We start from the raw sequence: 21,334 nt of genomic DNA on the forward strand, positions 1-21,334 counted from the left end.
CGCCTGGGCTCCATGACCTCACTTCTGGTTGATGATGTCACTTCTGTTTCCGGGGACCGATGTTGTAAATTCCAGTTACAAGCCCGATGATGTCACTTCCGGTTCTGGGGCCTGATGATGTCACTTCTGTTTCCAGGGACCGATGACGTAACTTCCAGTTACGAGCCCGATGATGTCACTTCTGGTTCTGATGCCTGATGATGTCACTTCTGTTTCTGGGGACCGATGACGTAACTTCCAGTTACGGGTTCTGATGATGTCACTTCTATTTCCAGGGACTGATGACGTAACTTCCAGTTACTAGCCTGATGATGTCACTTCTGGTTCTGGGGCCTGATGATGTCACTTCTGTTTCCAGGGACCGATGACGTAATTTCCAGTTACGAGCCCGATGATGTCACTTCCCAGTTGTTTTTTTTTGGGGGGGGCTGGGGGTGGTGTTAGCCAGTTATGTCACTCCCATTTACGGGGCCCGATGATATCATTTTCCCCTGCCCAACTTTAAAAACTGCCATATTCCTTCTGCCAGTTCAGTTCTGTTTTGGATTCTTGTCTATAAAAGACTTATTGCTCATTTTTGCTGTTTTCAGCCAAACTTCAGATATGGTTGCCCCAAACCTTTTTGTGATGTCCAGGCATTTCATTTCACAACATTTAGATAGTAGGTCCACATTATTAAAAGCTTAACGTCAAGGTATCCAATGCTTATGTAATGTAGTGTGTGTTTGAATTGTGGCAGATGGCTGGGTCCCTTGCCTGGCCAGGGGGACGCCCCTGTGATGGAAGGACCTGGGGAGAGGACATGTCCACAGCAATACCTCCCCCAGAACATGAGAGAGCGACCCTCCCAGCCACCCAGAATCTGGATCCAGGTGCACTATTAAGGAGGCCACCTCACTCCATTCAAGAAGCCAGAGTCGGGAGGAGGAGGAGGAGGATGAAGCTTGTGGGAGAGGAGTGGAGGTGGCAGAAGAAGAGAGAAAGAAAAAGAGAGATAAGGGACTGAGCAGGACTTGTTGGTGATTTGTGTCCTGTGTGCTGAAAAAGGCAAGAAAATAAATAAAAGTGTGCTGCTTTTGCACTTGTGTTTTCTGCCTGTCTGTGTCCAGGTTTGGGAAGCGGTACGGCCCCCCGTTTATTCCACAGTATCTATACTGTATATATCGTTTATCCCTAAGTAGAGTAATTCCCTTTGTAGTGCAAATTAATAATAAATAATAATTCTTTATATTTATATAGTGCAAAATAGAAGGACCTAAACGAATAAGACACCCCACATTTTATGAATTGTTACTTTAGTGTCTTATTTTTATCAAACAAATAAAGACTGAGATTGCTTTGGGATTAATTAACAGATTCATATATGTAGTTGAAAAAAGGGCAAAACAAAACTACGCCATCCCGCTTCACCTCCTGCACATTGGCACAAGTGTGAGTCAACAGGCACGTGTATGTCATAAAGTGTAATAGACGTCAAAATGATAAAGTGATCTTATTTTATAATTGTTCTTTTTGTTGTAGATCAGTCAGAAATGCAGCATGAAATATCAGCAATATAACAGGCAGATCAAGACGGCAGAGCTGCATTCAAAAAGTGCACATCAGGTACAATGACTTTACATTTTGGAAATCATTTTTAAGATTAATTAATTTGAAATGTGACATACAGTGAAACTTCTGGTCACGACTGTAATTCGTTCCAAAACTCTGGTCGCAGCCGATTTGGTTGCGACATGAACTAATTGCCCCCATAAGATTGTATGTAAATACAATTAATCCGTTCCAGACTGTACGAACTGTATGCAAATATATTTTTTAAAGATTTTTAAGCACAAAAATAGTTAATTATACCATAGAATTCACAATGTAATAGTACACTAAATGTAAAAACATTGAATAACACTGAGAAAACTCACAGTGCAAGAGTTCACGCTACAGCCTTACGAAACTGCTCGCTGTAAACACTTTTTTTAATGAGTTTTAAGCACAAGGAAAAAATGAAAATTTGAAAAATCCTTAATTTATACAAAAACTAACATTGCATGAGGTTAATAATTTCTTTCTTTAATTCGATTTCAATTTTCTTCGAACCTTTCTTCTCAGCAACACTACCACTCTTCACTTGCTTAGAGGCCATGGTTAATTGCAAAAATAAATGCAAAAGCACATGAAATAGAGCACAGAGTTCACAGCGAATGCACGCATATCTGACCGAGAACAATGTACATGGAGAGACTGAACACGAGCGGAAATCATTGGTGCGTTCAAACCGGAAGGGAAACTGGCTGGCTGCCAGTGTTTTTGTTTGCCACCCGAGTGTGTGGTCGTGAACAGATGCAAAAGTTTGGCAAACTTCTTGATCGTAACCCAATTTGTACGTGTTCCGAAACGTTCGTAACCAGAGGTTACGGGTCTCAATCACGAATTAAAGAGAAAGAAAGTACTCTCGCACTTAACAAGTCTAAATCCCAAGATAGCATTTTTGTAGGAGACTCACTTATTAAGCAAGGACCAGTTTCCGTTGCAAAGAGACTGGTCTGGCCAAATTTTTCACTCTAGCTATGCAAAGAAAACCAGGGGTGTGGGAATCATAATACACAGAACTATGCCATTTGTTGTATCAGATGCAATATCTCATTTTGAAGGGTGATACGTCATGGTGACGGGTAATTTATTTAATATTAACTAGGGGGCTCCGCCCCCTGCTTGCTTCACTCACCTACCCCCGGGTTTGGTTTACCAGATATACAATTTAAAGAGATTATTTTCATGGGAATTATTACATATGCATTATATTTCACTTTTCCTTTAAAACATTTGTAAAAACAATACTTGGCCTTTATTTCCGGCCCCAGGCATGGTTAAATCTCTTTCTCGCAGGACGTATAATGCTGCTCGTGTTGTGAAGGGGGGACAGCTGAATGCACGCTAAGGAGATGCTGTCGGATCATCTGCTGTTTTTCTGCTGCTGCTGCTGGCGAGCTGCATGTTTGTTGCACTGCGCGTCGATCATTTCAAAGCCTGTACAGCAGCTGTCCTAGTGCCACTTCGCGTCTCTGCCGCTCACGTGAAGGGATTGCTGAACACACGCTAAGGAGAAGCGGTCGGATCATCTACTGGCTTGCTGCTGCTGGCGAGCTGCATGTTCTGCTTGTCGTTGTTTTAAGACCTGGGAGCACATGAAGCGTGTCTGCCGAAAGCATTCCAACAACTGCTAGGTTAGATGTCCGTGAACTTGTTTTAAAAGTTGTCTCACTGCCTTGTCTCGCGTGACGTTAAATTGTCTCTCGCGGGACGTCAGATGGTCTTCCGAGAAGAACTCGTCTCCCTCCCAAGATTTTTTTTATAATAGAGAGAAATGATTTTGATTAATATCTATGCTCCTAACACGGATGATAGAGCTTTTTTCCAAAATGTATTTGCATCTATCCCTAATGTGAACATTCACAAAGTTATAATGGCCAGAGAGATTAATTGTGTTTTTAATCCAGACCTGGATAGATCCTCAGCTACAACGGCGGTAACGTCTAACCTATGGAGGTTCTTAAATCCTAACCTAACAGCATACTCCCTCTCACCCATACATCATTGTTACTCAAGAATTGATTATTTCCTCACAGACAATAATTTTTTGCCCACTATCAAATCTTGGTTGCAGTGGTGGATCTGAGGCTAGGGTTCTGCAATCGGAAGGTTGCCGGTTGAATTCCTGTAAATGCCAGAAGTAACTCTACTCCATTGGGCCCTTGAGTAAGGCCCTTAACCTGCAATTCTTCCTTCCTGGATATGATGTTAACCTGTGCCCAGCCCTGCAAGCAGCTCCTTCAACTTACAGGGAATACTTGGGGGTTGGTGGCAAGATTGGCACTTCAGTCACCGTAAAAAACATTGCACAGTTCCCGTGTAGTGCTGAGGTGTCACCCACTGCACTCGGTTCCCAATCCAGGTGGTTCGGCATGTGGTGGCACATGCTCCCAACCTCTCTCTCTCTATCAAATCTTGTAAGTGTGATGCTATCGTTATCTCTGACCATGCCCCTCTGATCATGGCACATCCTACACACTCATCTAGTAGCTGGCGTCTAGCTGTCATTAGCTGATGAGAACTCTGCAGAATTCATATCCAAGCAAATTGATTATTTTCTTGAGACAAATCTCAGAGGTCTCAGCAGGTATACTCTGGGAAACTCTGAAGGCATTTTTAAGAGGACAGATTATTTCATATTTTTCTCACAATAAGAAACTGGTAACCCAGAAGGCATCGGAGTTAACCAATGAAATTACCAGAGTAGATAAAGAATATGGGCTGGTGCAGGAATAACGGTGGTGCAGTGGGTAGCGCTGCTGCCTCGCAGTTAGGAGACCCCGGGGTTCGCTTCCCGGGTCCTCCCTGTGTGGAGTTTGCATGTTCTCCCCGTGTCTGCGTGGGTTTCCTCCCACAGTCCAAAGACATGCAGGTTAGGTGCATTGGCGATCCTAAATTGTCCTTGGTGTGTGTGTGTGTGTCCTGTGGTGGGCTGGCACCCTGCGCAGGGTTTGTTTCCTGCCTTGCACCCTGTGTTGGCTGGGATTGGCTCCAGCAGACCCCTGTGACCCTGTAGTTAGGATATAGCGGGTTGGATAATGGATGGATGGATGGATAGATAAAGAATATGCCAGGTCTCCAAATGAGGTACTTTATAGGAAAGGACAGGTTTTGCATTCACAATTTATCCTCTTGACTTCTAAAGAAACTGAACAGCTTATCTTTAAAGCGCAACATCATTATTATGAACGCGGAGAAAAGGCCAATAAGATCTTGGCCCAACAAATCCACAAGCAGGAAGTCTGTAGTGTAATAACAGCAATTAACGACACAGACAGAGATAAAATTATCGACAATAAAAATCTAACTTACACAAAGACTTGGTACCATGAAACTATCCATCAGCGCCCACATAAATTAAAGCACTAAATAGCCAATAAACTGCCAGCCTCTTCTGCGTCACATTTATCCGTCTTGCGTCCTGTCTTTATATGCCAATGTATATGCAGTTATCATATTGTTTTACTCCTTGTATTTATTAATAAATTATATTCTAAAAGCAAGTGTACTTCGGATACCTTGCGATATCAGCCAGAGACCACATCCTATAGAGAAAGGTAAGGAAAGTAAAGTGGGTGCTTTACCAGTTTATTTAATTAATTACCAGCATTGTCACAGGCAAAACTAATAATTAATTAACAAAGCTAAAATTCCTCTCAGTCCCTACAGTCCTCTGCTGCTTGAGTGTCCAACATGATGTGTGTTCATACTGTAGACGTCCGTCTGTACACCACAGTTGTAAAGTTGTACTGTAATATTTGTGTCCTCTCTATTATCTTCAACAACTTTGACTTTTTTGCTTTCGTCCACAGGACTGCCACCCCCCTGACTGTCTTTTGCCCCGTTCTGTGTAAACCCTAGAAACTGCAAACATGAAAATCCCAGTTGGAAGCAATACCTATGGCACCAACAATCTTAACACAGCGTATGTCTGATAAAACAGGCATTGTGGTCATTCTGATAATGACGTACAGTACATCTGCATGCTGTCGACTTGCTGCATTGTGATTGGCTGTTTGGAGGAGCGGGCTATTTGTGTTCAAGAGCAGGTGGACCTAATAAAGTGGCCACCGTGTACATGCACAATAGACACTTGGAATAAGCGACCAAGTAGTGTGGTAGACAGTAAGACTTTAGGAACTTTCAAAACTCGACTTGGTGTTTCTTTAGAGGAATTCAGTGGACAGGACTGGTGAGCTTTGTTGGGCTGAATGGCCTGTTCTCGTCTAGAGTGTTCTAATTCTTTGTTAGTTGTGGTAATTATACTTCAAAGACACATGATATTCTATATGTTGTTCCACAAGGCTCTATCCTGGGTCTGCTGCTCTTTTCGATTTACATGCTTCCGTTAGGTCAGATTATGTCGGGGCATAACGTGAGCTACCACAGCTATGCTGATGACACACAACTGTACTTATCAATAGCACCTGACGACCCCGACACTCTTGACTCACTGACCCCAATGTCTGTCTTGTGTTTCCGAATGGATGAGTAGTAATTTTCTTAACCCCTTCACCGCCCTCTGCCGGATATATCCGGCACCGCTGTTTTAATGCTAACGCCTTACTGCCGGAATTATCCGGCACATTTGCCTGTGGTTATATGAATGCCTGGCAAGTAGTATAACTGACGGTTTGCCGTGGGTATTATTACTACGTTGTATTTCGACAAGTCTGTGGTTGTTTTGGCCGGTCATGTGACGTGATTCGCATGTAACAGCTGTGAATATGGCGAAACGTAAACTGACTTCAAGTGAGGCTTTGCAGGCGATTTTGGACAGTTCTGATCATGATTGTAGCAGTTCTGAAGAAGATTTTAGTGACAGTGATGAGCAGCAACGTGCGCTGCATGATATTGTGAATGAAGACGCATCGGATGACGGCGCTGAGTGGGTGTATCCCCAGCATCTCAGCTGGGCTGCTGCCCGAGGTGAACTACCTTTTCTGCATTCGTTTGAGGGAACGTGTGGCTTTATTGTTGATGTAAACAATTACACTGCTGAGCAGTTTTATGAGCTGTTTGTGTCACCTGATTTGATTAGACATTTTGTTCATCAGACAAATCTGTATGCAGCACAGTTTATTGAGAAAAATCCCAATTTACCTCCACATTCCCGTGTTCGTGCTTGGTTTGACACTGATGAAAACGAAATGAAAAAATTCATTGGGATTTTGATGTTGATGGGAATAATCAGAAAACCAGATATTGAGATGTACTGGTCTACAGATCCTATGTATGCAACACCTATTTTTGCAGCTGTCATGACACGTAACCGATTCTCTTTGCTGCTGAAATTCTTTCATTTGAATGACAACAGAAACGAGCCAGATAAGAAAGATCCAAACCGCGACCACTTGTTCAAGCTACGTCCTTTGATTGATCATTTATTTGAAGCATTTCAGTTGCCCTACATGCCAGGACCGTCAGTTGCAGCTGATGAAAGTTTATTGTCGTGGAAGGGCCGCTTACAGTTTCGACAGTATCTACCATTGAAAAGGGCACGGTTTGGTATCAAGATGTTTTGCTTAGCTGAGAATTCAGGTTACATTTATAGATTTCGTGTATACACTGGCAACTTGCACAACATTTAGTGGTCAATACTGCTTGAATAAATGTAAAAAAAAAAGTAAAAAAAACAAAAATTGTTCAGATTTCGCCTGGCTTGGGGAATATTTAGGGAGTTGGCGGTTAAAGGGTTAAACTAAATAAAGAGAAAACAGAAATTTTAGTGATTGGCAATAACGAATATAATGAAGTTATTAGAAATAAACTGGATACATTAGGATTAAAAGACGGAGGTAAAGAATTTAGGGGTAACTATTGACTCTGATCTGAATTTTAATTCACATATTAATCAGATTACTAGGACAGCATTTTTTCACTTAAGAAATATAGCAAAAGTTAGACCTCTTATAACATTGCAAGACGCTGAAAAATGAGTTCACGCTTTTGTTTTCAGTCGACTAGATTACTGTAACGCACTCCTCTCAGGACTACCCAAAAAAGACATCAATCGATTACAACGAGTGCAGAATGCAGCTGCTAGAATCTTAACTCGGAAACGAAAATCCGAGCACATCACCCCAGTCTTAGCGTCATTACACTGGTTACCTGTGTCATTTAGAATTGACTTTAAAATACTGCTTACGGTTTACAAAGCCTTAAATAATCTCGCTCCATCTTATATCTCAGAATGTCTTACATCTTACACTCCAAATCGTAACCTTGGATCTTCAAATGAGTGTCTGCTTAGAATTCCATGAGCTAAACGTAAAAGAAAATGGTGAGGCGGCCTTCTGCTGTTAGGCACCTAAAATCTGGAATAGCTTACCAATAGGAATTCACCAGGCTGATACGGTGGAGCACTTTAAAACACTGCTGAAAACTCATTACTTTAACATGGATTTGTCAGAGCTTTATCTTAGTTAAATCCTGATGCTCTGTATATTCAATTAATTATTATTATCATTCATGGTGGCTCCACAATCCATACTAACCCCTACCTTCTCTTCTGTTCTTTTTCCAGTTTTCTGTGGTGCCGATCTGCGACCCCACCACCACCTGATCAAAGCACCGTGATGTTCCTACATTGATGGGTTAAAGGTCAGAAGGCCACATAACCGTCATCATCAAGTTCTTCTATGAGAACCCTGAATACCATGAGGACTGATTGAGCTCATTGATGTCAGGTAGAATGCCTAGAGGTTGCTGGCTGGGTGGTCTCGTGGCCTCGGGACCCCTGCAGATTTAATTTTTTTTTCTCCAGCCGTCTGGAGTTTTTTTTTTTGTTTTTTTCTCTCCTCCCTGGCCATCAGACCTTACTTTTATTCTATGTTAATTAGTGTTCCCTAATTTAAATTATTTATTTTGTCTTTTTGTCTCTTTTCTTCATCATGTAAAGCACTTTGTGCGACATTGTTTGTATGAAAATGTGCTATAGAAATAAATGTTGTCGTAGAATCTGAATTACAGGTTAACGATACTGTATCTGTAAATAACCTTTCAGGGGTGTCAACCTCAAATGTCGAGAGGCCACTTTCTTAATTAGTAAGCAGTTACTGCTGCTAACGGGACATCCTTCTTTTACCTTAGTTGTAGTGGATTTGTTTTTAAGATCCAGAAGACTCGTTTCTTCTTATCTTAACCAGCAGCCACATGATGACCACCAAACTCCCGGACATCATCCAGTCCTGGAGTGTCACCATTGTTGCTCCAATAATTTAATGTTTGGCTGTTAATGAAACATATTTATTTAATTCTATGGCTTATTTAGTGCTCTCACTCTGCTACCCCAGTCTTTTCCAAAACTATTTTTCTGAGATCAGCATCAAAATGTTACATGGACTGGACTGCAACATTTCTTAGAGCCTTTGTGTTTTTCTTCTCAGATATTTTATTGTGATAATGTATAATGGAAATACTGTGGGTGCAGAGGGGAAAGTTAGTCTGGTCATCTGTTGCTTCACTTTACATCTTATTTTTTCTTGGCTGATAGTTAAAGAAAAATGAAATAATTAAAGTGCAAGTCAGTTAAAACCAGGGAGCACATTCCCTTAAGGTTAGGAACGGGTTACTAATGAAGAAAAGTTATTGGAACAAAACGTTGCAGCCACTACGGCCTCCCAGGAATTGAGTTTGACACCATGGCTTTAGACAGTGCATCCTTTGAAGCTGCTCAAGCAGACGTTTGCAAATCCAGAGCTCTGTTGTGTCCCCTGAGTCACCTCATTTGCCTGCACTCACATTACAGAAGTACTGTAACAGTAGCAGCCAAACGGTTTGGCAGTCACACAGATGTTATTGTGCAGAGCGATCAGAGGCATATGAACTCTCCAGGATGGCACATCAATACGTGCCTCCCATTGCCAGAAGGTTTGCTGTGTCTCCCAGCAGTGTCTCAAGGGCATGGAGGAGATTCCAGGAGACAGGTAGTTACTCGAGGAGAGCTGGACAGGACCCCTCGTAGAAGGTCCTTAACCCACCAGCAGGACCCACCGGTATCTGCTCCTTTGGGCAAAGGAGGAACAGGATGAGCACTGGCAGAGCCTACAAAATGACCTCCAGCAGGGAGGCCACTGGTGTGAATGTGTCTGATCAAACAATCAGAAACAGACTTCATGAGGGTGGCCTGAAGGACCGACATCCCCTAGTGGGCACCATGATCACTGCCCAGCACCGTGGAGCTCGATTGGCATTTGCCATAGAATACCAGGTCCACCACTGGTGCCCTGTGCTTTTCGCAGATGAGAGCAGGTGCACCCTGAGCAGTGTGACAGACGTGAAAGGGTCTGGAGAAGCTGTGGAGAACGTTATGCTGCCTGTAACATCGCATGAGCAGTTTGGTGGTGGGTCAGTGATGGTCTGGGGAGGCACAGCCATGGAAGGACGCACAGACCTCTACAGGCTAGACAACAGCACCTTGACTGCCATTAGGTATTGGGATGAAATCCTAGGACCCATTGTCAGACCCTGTGCTGGTGCAGTGTCTCCTGGGTTCCTCTTGGTGCACGACAATACCCGGCCTCATGTGGCGAGAGTATGGTGGAGGATGAAGGAATTGATACACAATTGACTATCCCCCACGCTCACTCAATCCAACAGAACACCTCTGGGTGGGACATAATGTTTGGGTCCATCCGACACCTCAGACTGTCCAGGAGCTCAGTGATGCCCTGGTCCAGATCTGGGAGGAGATCCCCCAGGACACCATCCGTCATTTCATTAGGACGTTGTCAGGCATGCATACAAGCATGTGGGGGCCATACAAACGACTGAGTACGATTTGGAGTTGCTGCAATAAAATTTCAGCCAAATGGACCCGCCTGCCCGCCTGCCGTATCACTTTTTTCCCTTTGATTTTCGGGGTGTCTTTGAGTTCAGCCCTCTGTCTGTCGGTTGATTCTTTTCATTTCCATCCTTTCGTTCCTCACACATCAGAACTTCAGTCCATAGCAGTAGAGATAGTCAGCAGGATTTTTTCCCCCCATTGAGATCTGATTTGTTTTCAAAGTGTGCCTTTATTTTTTTTTTTGACTAGTTTATAATGATTATCAATAAAGTGAATTTATACCCGTAAGAGGCATTCAGGTAGAATACGTTATAACTGTAAGCCCACTGACAAAACCACTTGAAGAGAAGTCGGCCCAAAGTATTGCATTCCAGTGCCTGAGAGGTCGTTTAAGGCTCCGAATCACAATGCCACGTAAAAGTCGGCTATGCCAACAACACACAACCGTTGCTCCAGCTAGCCGCAATGAAACAAACGTTGGCTTTCTTCTTGTGAAACTGAGCCGCCTCAGGTGTTTTTCCATCTTACTCCCCAAAATTTTCAAGACAAATCCCCGTGAAATGTACCGTTTATTTATAGATCATGCTGTGTTGGTATTTAAAAACTGCATTCCTCAATGCAGAGGGTAAATTTAGAGAGCCAAATCGCTCGTCTTGAAATGCAATTTGGAACGTGGAAGGCACTTTTTGCTTTTCTTTTTCCAGTGACGACACTCTGTATTAATGTCACGTGTTGGCTAGAGGGGCAACTCTGTGGCGCAGTGGTTAGAGCGGTTGCCTTATGGAGGCACTTTGGTTGAATGGTGTGGAGTTTGCCCGTTCACTGGGTGTACGCGTATTCAATCCCTCTGCCCTTAGGGCTGCTACCTGCCTTGTGCCTAATGCTGCCTGGACAGGCTCGGACTCCCCACAGCCGGTGAGCTTTACAGTGGTGTGTGTTTCAAATTTTGGTACATCCTTGCGTGTTTCCTTTGGTTCTTTCTCGTTTCCACCTTTGGTTGTGGGGTGGCATAGTGGGTAACGCTGCGGCCTCGCAGTAAGGAGACCAGGGTTCTCATCTTCTACCTGTGTGAAGTCTGCATGCTCTCCCCGTGTCTGCCCGGGTGCTCCATTTCCTCCCACAGTCCAAAGACCTGCAAGGTTAGGTGACTTACTGATTCTGAATTGGCCCATGTGTGTGTGTTCACCCTGCAATGGACTGGCATCCTGTCCATGGTTTGTTACTGCCTTGCAGCTGAGATGGGCTCCCGCGACCCTGTTCAGGACTAAGCAGGTTAGACAGTGACTGACTGACCAACCTTTGGTGGTCTGGCTTTGCAGTGCCAGTGAAACTCATTATTTTGTACAGTTGGCATCCCCCCGCCCGTAAACCAGGATGTTATTTCAGTTTGTGCCCACTGTGTATGTATGTGCGTCTTGGGAACTGCACGTCTGACATTGTGGTCAGCAACACAGGAGCACCACAAGGGACTGTACTTTCTCCGGTCCTGTTCAGCCTATATACATCGGACTTCCAATACAACTCGGAGTCCTGCCATGTGCAAAAGTTCGCTGATGACACTGCTAACGTGGGCTGCATCAGGAATGGGCTGGAGGAGGAGTATAGGAACCTAATCAATGACTTTGTTAAATGGTGCGACTCAAACCACCTACACCTGAACACCAGCAAAACCAAGGAGCTGGTGGTGGATTTTAGGAGGCCCAGACCCCTCATAGACCCCGTGATCATCAGAGGTGACTGTGTGCAGAGGGTACAGACCTATAAATACCTGGGAGTGCAGCTGGATGATAAATTAGACTGGACTGCCAATACTGATGATCTGTGCAAGAAAGGACAGAGCTGACTATACTTCCTTAGAAGACTGGCGTCCTTCAACATCTGCAATAAGATGCTGCAGATGTTCTATCAGACGGTTGTGGCGAGCGCCCTCTTCTACACGGTGGTGTGCTGGGGAGGCAGCATTAAGAGGAAAGACGCCTCACGCCTGGACAAACTGGTGAGGAAGGCAGGCTCTATTGTTGGCATGGAGCTGGACAGTTTAACATCCGTGGCAGAGCGAAGGGCGCTCAGCAGGCTCCTATCAATTATGGAGAATCCACTGCATCCACTAAATAGTATCATCTCCAGACAGAAGAGCAGCTTCAGTGACAGACTGCTGTCACCGTCCTGCTCCACTGACAGACTGAGGAGATCGTTCCTCCCCCAAACTATGCGACTCTTCAATTCCACCCAGGGGGTGTAAACGTTAACATTTAACATTATACAAAGTTATTGTCTGTTTTTCACCTGCATTATTATTATTCTTTAATTTAATATTATTTATTGTATCCGTATGCTGCTGCTGGAGAATGTGAATTTCCAATTGGGATTAATAAAGTATCTATCTATCTATCTATCTATCTGTGTGGAGAGTGAAAAAGCAGTCTTTTTGGCCAGTAGAGATAAATGAGAACCAATTTGGCTCAAGTAGAGGCCCTCAAATGTCTAAAGTGAACCCAGCAAGAACACAGACACACTGATGTAGAATTCAACATTTTACAACCAAAGAAGAAAAGAGTTATACTCTCTGTCCAGTTTTACATCTTCTAGCCAATCAGAACTGCCTGAAAATAAATGGCCAGAATCCTTCTAACAGAAATAAGCGGCCAGAACAGTCCATTTGACAGAATGACATTGGCCTTCTGCTCTCATGGTAGCAGAACTAAAGCAAACCCAGCCAAGCGTTTCACTGAACAATAAAAACAGTCCGGGTTCGAGTGTAACAGAGCGAGTGCTGGGAAAAGTGTCCAAATGACTGGACTGTTCTTGGCTATAATCTCTCTATAGTGTAACGACCACCAGGATGGAAAGACCGAGGGTCTCAGTAAACCAAGAATGAGCGGGTTGGCTTAATGATGAAAAAGATTGCATTATGCAGGCTTTCCAGGCAACTCAGGCCCCTTCTTCAGGCAGGTGGAATACAGAAACTGGAGTTCCCTGATATTATATAAACCCTACAGCAGATAGATAGATAGATAGATAGAAATGAAAGGCACGATATAAGAGATAGATAGATACTTTATTAATCCCCAAGGGGAAATTCCCCTACTCCAGCAGCAGCATACTGATAAAAACAATATTAAATTAAAGAGTGATAACAATGCAGGTAAAAACAGACAATAACTTTGTATAATGTTAACGTTTACCCCCCTGGGTGGAATTGAAGAGTTGCATAGTGTGAAGGAGGAACGATCTCCTCGGTCTGTCAGTGGAGCAGGATGGTGACAGCAGTCTATCGCTGAAGCTGCTCCTCTGTCTGGAGATGATCCTGTTCAGTGGATGCAGTGGATTCTCCATAATTGACAGGAGTCTGCTCAGCGCCCGTCGCTCTGCCACAGATGTCAAACTGTCCAACTCCGTGCCTACAATAGAGCCTGCCTTCCTCAACAGTTTGTCCAGGCATGAGGCATCCCTCTTCTTTATGCTGCCTCCCCAGCACACCACTGCGTAGAAGAGGGCGCTCACTGCAATGGTGTGTAATTGTGAATGGGGAGTATATTGAAGGGGAGAAGCATTACAATTGTTATATAAATAATAGTGAGTTATTGTGTCAGTCTCTTTAATTAATAGACAGACCTCGTATTTACAGTCATATGAAAAAGTTTGGGAACCCCTCTCAGCCTGCATAATAATTAACTCTCCTTTCAACAATAAAGATAACAGTGGTATGTCTTTCATTTCCTAGGAACATCTGAGTACTGCGGTGTTTTCCGAACAAAGATTTTTAGTGACGCAGAATTTAGTTGTATGAAATTAAATCAAATGTGAAAAACTGGCTGTGCAAAAATGTGGGTCCCCTTGTCATTGTGCTGATTTGAATGCCTGTCACTGCTCAATGCTGATTACTTACAACACCAAATTGGTTGGTGAGCTCGTTAAGCCTTGAACTTCATAGACAGGTGTGTCCAATCATGAGATATAAAGGGATTTAAGGTGGTCAATTACAAGTCGTGCTCCCCTTTGACTCTCCTCTGAAGAGTGACAGCATGGAATCCTCAAAGCGACTCTCCAAAGATCTGAAAACAAAGATTGTCCAGTCTCCTGGTTTAGGGGAAGGCTACAAAAAGCCATCTCAGAGGTTTAAACTGTCAGTTTCAACCGTCCTCACAGGTGGTGCAGTGGTAGTGCTGCTGCTTTGCAGTAAGGAGACTGTGGAAGATTGTGGGTTCGCTTCCTGGTTTCTCCCTGTGTGGATGGTGCTTTGAGTACTGAGAAAAGCGCTATATAAATGTAATGAATTATTATTATTATTAACTGTAAGGAATGGAATCAGGAAATTGAAGGCCACAGGCACAGTTGCTGTTAAACCCAGCAGGTCTGGCAGGCCAAGAAAAATACAGGAGCGGCGTATGCACAGGATTGTGAGAATGGTTACAGACAACCCACAGATCACCTGAAATGAAGGGATTGTGTTCTAAAAATGCTTTAGTTGCCTCACATTTTTATGCAATCGTTTTGTTCACCCCACTGAATTAAAGCTGAAAGTCTGCACTTCAACTGCATCGGAGTTGTTTCATTTCAAATTCATTGTGGTAATGTACAGAACCAAAATTAGAAAAAAGTCGTCTCTGTCCAAATATTTATGGACCTAACTGTATACACACTCATACATATATATACACACACACACATATTATATATATATATATATATATATATACATACATACATACACGGCTAGAGTGCCGGTCCTGCCACCAACACCATGAAAGTTGGAGGACCTGCTAACCGGGTGGATTCAGGTTACCGTCATATGGAGGACGGAGTAATCGCAGAGAAGCTCTACATTTTGAATTGCACTATTAAGTTAACTAATAAGAGAAGAATACGACACAAACCGTGATGCTCACAAGGGTAATGGAAACTGAAACACAAAGTTGGTCCTCTCAAGAGGATCCCTGATCACCAGCCTGCTGTCCCCAATGTCCCGTCACCAAGTCAGCCCCCCCACACAGAATTCACACCAAAACACAACCACTCGGTGCTTCTAAGAAACTACTTTATTGGTAATGCAGTTTGCATAGATAAGGAAAAACAAAATCATTATGATAATTGTCTTATGCTAATAATAATAATAATGAAAAGCATAGAGTATACCAAATTATTTACAAAATAATGATTGTTTTTTACAAAATTCTTTACAAAACAGCTTGCTCCATTTAAGTATTTCTAAAAAGGATATAAAAATATAAGATTTTACCTTTCATCCTACATTATTTGTAAAGAGTTGGAATGTGAAGGATCCCCTACATAGTGTGGAATACCAGTACTAAAAAAAATAAAATAAAATAACACTTTCCCCAAAACAGCACCCTCTTCTGCCTGGAAAAACAAAATAAAATAAACAACAAATGACATCATAAAGGGCAAAGTTCACGCTGTTGGTCACACCGGCATATCAGAAGACTACCCCCCAAACCCCCCAAGGCCATGGAAGTTAGTGAAAGATGAAGCTGCCCCCCCCCCACACACACACTCCCCTCACGTCACACTCATCTCACGTACTTTATTAACCCACACGACTCCATCTGGTGTGAAATCAAACGCTGGCACATTTTCTTGATTATTAATTTGTTGCACGTTTTTAACTAGGAAGTTGTGATGCATCGGTGTGCAGTTTCCAGTTCTGCTCGGTTATTTAGAAATGTCGAACAAAGCGGAAAATAAACAGCTGTTGGTGGCCCCCTTATTAATTCCTCTTTTGAAGACCACCACTATGCATGTTATTAGTTTCATAGAATCCAATTGTTGAAAATCTGGCCGCACTTTCACCTATGAACTGTAAAGAGCGCGCGGACAAAAGGTGCCAAACAGGCAGCCGATTTCTTTTCAGTTGGAGGGCCGCTTCAGACCCCCTCTAGTAAAATGCACTGCTTTGTCCGTCTCCTGTGATGAAGTGGTTCAAAACTTTGGCACCTCTCCCAAACGCGGGTGTGTTCTTATAAAGATGACAAATTAACTACAGCTGTAAAGTTAGCAGATTTTCTTTTCCGTTTTATGTACTTCCTGCCTGCATTGAAGACCAATATGAAGAGTTACTGCGTCATTCGGCCAACTGTGAATATGAAGACTTTAGAACTCGTATTTTCAGATGGGTGTTGTGGAAAGTGAAGAACATATTAGACAGCAAGACCCTGTCGAGTTAGCAGACGTCTCATTGCCTTTCCTGACCATCAATTCTTAAAGAAAATCCCCTGCTTTATCCCACCTCTATCAAATTTAGGAAGTGATGAGGCGTATGCATGGCTCACGGTGAAGTGCGTCCGTCTCATCTGCAAGTGATGAACAAGGCCGAAAACAGCCATAGAGAGGGGACGATGCTCGTCTGGCCACCATCTTCGTTCTGGCTGTGAACACCAACAGTAAGACGCAATTTTGTTTAAGTCACTTTTAGCCTCTGCGATCATGAACTTCCGCTTGTCTCCTTTCCTTGCCATACTACAAAATCTCACTGCAACTCCTGTTGTTCCCAAACCATCTGACAGTGAAGGTGTTTTCTCCGTCTTCTGCTCTCCGTTAATTTTTACCCAGCAATACAACACTTTCAATGCCTTCAGCTCTGTTGATGGGTCCCCAAATAAAGAATAGAGGATACAAATACTGCATCTCAGGGGTCCCAAAACTCTGGTCCTGGAGGTCCACAGTGGCTGCAGGTTTTCATTCTAACCCTTTTCTTAATTAGTGACCAGTTTTTGCTGCTAATGAACTTCTTTTGAATTCATTTTAATTGAGTTGCTCTTGAAGACTCAGACCCCTTGTTTCTTTTTCCTTAATTAGCTGCTAAACAATCATGAGATACAAAAGGAGCCAAAACAACTGGTGACCATCATAAAATAGCTGAAAATAAAGAATTTGTGAAGGGCTCAGAAATGTTGATCTGCTCAGGTCCCCAAAACATTTTAAAACGGTGGTCTTAGAAAAGAGAAAATCAACAAATCTTTTAAAAAACAAGTCAATTAAAATGAATGGAAAAGGAGTTAATTAGCAGCAAAAACTGGTCACCAATTAAGAAAAGGGTTCAAATGAAAACCTGCAGCCACTGTGGTCCTCCAGGAACCCCCCACTTACTACATGCCTTCCCACCTGTGCTCTTTTTAATATTTCTTCATTCGTTTCATTATCCATCCAGGAAATTTTAGCATTCTTCTATAAATAAAAAAAAAAACACACGTCACGGCTCTCTAGTCTACCTACGTACATTAACGCGGACTGAACCGAACAATTTAGAATGTTCACAAGGAGTTTAATAGTCCAAAAATCCGGTCACATTTTCGAATATAGAAAGTAGCGATCTGCCCAAAAATAAAAATGAACCAACCGAGTTTGGAGTTAGCGTATTAGTTTTCAGTTCGGTTGTTTGCTTATTCCCCTTGTCGATTATAAAAGACTCAGCTTTGTTCCATCACTTGTGTTCTGGAAAGAATTATTGGTTCAAAAATGTGACCCCTCTTTCAAATTAACAACGAGAGCGTGCGACTTCCAGTGTGAATGGCGTCTCTGAACACGACTAGTTGAATCAAACCCAACAGCTAATGGCCTGATCACTTTTTCTTATTTACTGGCTGGAGTTCTTTCGTTCTCATCTAATCATAAATGCGGCTTCATTAAACCTCCAAATTGTGCAAAAGAATTCAAAAATTCAAAAGTCAGTTAGTTATATTTAAAAATCAAAGACGCATCCGTGTACGACTTCCAATATAAGCTTATCAGGAAATGATGAGACAACATCTGCCGAGATTTACATCCCGTCTTAGATCTTTTGATTTTTTTTTTTTTTTTTAGCATATTTGTGACATTTATGAAAATATGCATTTTACACTTCGTTCCCATAAAGACTTTTGTCCGATCCCGTTATAATGAGCCCATACACCAGAAAGTGTCAACTCCATCTTTACCCTTCAGCTTCATATCTATGGAGGTGTTCATGCAATACATATGAATATATGAGGGTGCCAAAGGGGGGAATTATTGAGAGAGTAATAAAACAATGGAACAATTTGAAATAACTAAATTGTCATGCAGGTAGATGCGACTATACTGGAATGATTTGCCTCCTCCCTTGAATGAAAAGAACACAAATTAGAAACTGCAAGCATTGCTTTCTGCCACCCCACCCAGTGTGGTCTCTTTGGCACTTCACTTGCGTCAGTTCAAAGAAATGGTTTGCATTGTAATCCACAGTTGGGTATCTCGCCTTGTTCACAGGCCAATCTCATCATCCATCTCGTCGATCTCGTCTTCAAATGTGTAGCTGTGGGTGCTCTCCTCTCCTTCCGATTCTGACCGATGGGCGGAGGACTGACTACCTGCCCGAATGGGCTTCTTCTCGGTGACCCCTTCATACTCTGAGCTCACCGAGGAGGTGTGACTCCTGTTAGTGGGGGTGTGGTCCGGGCTCTCAGTGGGGGTGGAGTCAGCAAATATTTCAGTCCCATTGGCTGACCCAGCGTCTTGTGAAAGGGAGGCTTCCTGTCCAGCTGGCTTTGCCAGTCTTGTACTCCACTGATCTTGGGCTGTCCCTTCTCTTCTGATTGACCCTTCTTGGAAAGGGCTGAATTCTGGATAACAGTTCTCATCTGTCCACTCCATATCCCGCACCCCACCGCCTTCCTTCTCCATCACTCCCAGTACATCTCCCAGCATGGAGGGGCCCAAGTCAAGATCCAGGCTGAAGGACAGGATGGATTCAGAATGTTTGAGGGGGGAGTTGAGGGGGCTAGTGTAGGAATAGAAACTGGACACCCCTTCCACTACACCGCACTCTTCCTTTCTCCCAAACCCCCCATCACTCACTTTTTCCATATCTCCACTTTTCGAGATCCCATTGTTGTTGGTGGCTTTTGTTTTGACGCTGGCATTGAAAGAATCAAGTTCATGTTCAGGATTTCTGTCAGACATAGGCGGAGTGTGGTGATTGTTGTTATTGGACGGGGTGAGCTTGGGGGATTCAGGATCCTTTGCTGGGCCATGATTGGATAGAAACGAGGTGTCTCCAAATGCATCCCCACCCCTGCCCACATGCATGGTGTGCCTGAAATCTCCCAGTGGAGCCGAAATCATGGCGGCATTCAGCCGGACTCGTCGCTGGGAACCTCCAACTCCATTCCCAGAGCTGCGGGAGGGCTTCAGGATTGGCATTCCTGCAAAAAAATAAATTAATTAATTAATTAAAAAAAATATATAAATAAAATTTAGGATATTTTATAAAAACAGACAATGGAACAGCAGAGCAGGCCTTCCCAGTGCTTCCCCTGTCAAGGAACACAATTCTGTCTTGAGGCCCTTAAAGACATGGCAGGCATTTTGAGCAATTTGGCATTCAGTTATTGTAACCAAAAACATATTTTATTTAATAGGCGCCTTTAACAACTACAGCGGGGCTACGTAATGATAGGTAGGTATATTCTGTGCTTGTGCGGGGTTGCGTTTTGTTTCATCGTCCCGTCTACTGTCCATTATATGTGTGTATCAGTAAATGTTGTCCCCGCAAGTGAAAAGGGGAAGGACTGATGGAGGAAGACCGCGGCCCCGAGACGGAAATCACCTGTTGGATCCACCGGTTACATCCGGGACATTCCGCATTTAAACAAAAGGAGCGAAAGGCAAAAGAGAGGTGGAGAGAAAGAAAAAGAATCCTTTTACGCATATTTTGACTCAATTCCGAACATTGTACCAGTCCATTACTTGCTTCTTCAGTATCCGGATTATTAACACAACAGCCAGTACCGAGAAACCCCGGGGTTTGGACTTTTGCCAACCACTGCGGAGGACACTTACGGTGATGTTGGCTTTTTTTTTTTTTCAGGAGGGAAGCAAAATTTCATACCAGCTAATATCCAATGTTTGCCGGACTTTATTAGCTTTTGGACTCCTCTATCATTCTTCATTTCAACCGCCGTTTATCATTTCATCCGTGTTTGTGTTTGTTCAGTTAGTGTTTAGGGGCAAGAGAGAGTTCTTTGTAAATATCTGTTTTTTATAATAATTAGTCCACTGGTGTCATTGGGATAATGATGTTTTGTGCGCACATATTTACATTATTGAATATTTGTCTTTTCCATTTACAATATATCCGTGTTTGATTTTACATTTCTGTCTACTGTTTGTTATTTTGTTGTGTTGGGAAAAATAAGAATCTGAAAGGAGTATGGCTTGTTACTAGATAAAGAAGCCTCAGGTTATCCAAGGAATAGTCTTGGTAGTGTAGTGGCTGATCTGGGTAAGGGGTCGGCCATTACACAACATTAATAAAATATAAAAACAAAGAGGACGATAAATCAAATAGCAATAAGGTACAGGGGGTAGTAGCAAAAATAAAGATTAAAGGCAGTATCCATGTTAAATTCATAGTTGGTATGCCAGTTTGAAGAGATAATAACACATTTTAAAATAGCCCTCAAAACTTAAGTCGAGTTGACAGATATGAGAAGGAAGAGAATTCCCGAGTCGAGGAGCACTATGAGAGATGCTTGAGCTCCCATAGAAAAGAGTTTGATGTGTGGTACAGAAAGTAGAGCTGAAGAGGAGGATCTGAGTGAGCGAGGGGAGTGTAAGTCTGTTGGAGATCAGCGAGGTTGTGAAGAGCTTTAAAATGTTAAGAGCGGTATTTAGTATTGTATTCGGTAGTTGAGCTGAAGAGGAGGATCTGAGTGAGCGAGGGGAGTGTAAGTCTGTTGGAGATCAGCGAGGTTGTGAAGAGCTTTAAAATGTTAAGAGCGGTATTTAGTATTGTATTCGGTAGTTGAGCTGAAGAGGAGGATCTGAGTGAGCGAGGGGAGTGTAAGTCTGTTGGAGATCAGCGAGGTTGTGAAGAGCTTTAAAATGTTAAGAGCGGTATTTAGTATTGTATTCGGTAGTTGAGCTGAAGAGGAGGATCTGAGTGAGCGAGGGGAGTGTAAGTCTGTTGGAGATCAGCGAGGTTGT

The 21,334-nt window shown here is 43.0% G+C and overlaps 1 protein-coding gene across 3 annotated transcripts in view; it reads right to left on the bottom strand.

Moving 5' to 3' along the window:
• Positions 1–15,388: 15,388 nt before the first annotated feature.
• The window catches only part of cdc42ep5 (CDC42 effector protein (Rho GTPase binding) 5), a 61,506-nt gene continuing 55,560 nt past the window's right edge, over positions 15,389–21,334 (bottom strand). For all 3 annotated transcript variants that reach the window (XM_028821504.2, XM_028821505.2, XM_028821503.2), the window contains exon 3: positions 15,389–19,551. In XM_028821504.2, the coding sequence (XP_028677337.1) occupies positions 18,611–19,549 (939 nt within the window). In that variant the 5' untranslated portion in view covers positions 19,550–19,551 and the 3' untranslated portion in view covers positions 15,389–18,610. The remainder of the gene's footprint in view (positions 19,552–21,334) is intronic.

Source organism: Erpetoichthys calabaricus, chromosome 16 (genome assembly GCF_900747795.2).
Source record: "Erpetoichthys calabaricus chromosome 16, fErpCal1.3, whole genome shotgun sequence".
In the NCBI taxonomy this organism is placed as follows: domain Eukaryota; kingdom Metazoa; phylum Chordata; class Cladistia; order Polypteriformes; family Polypteridae; genus Erpetoichthys; species Erpetoichthys calabaricus.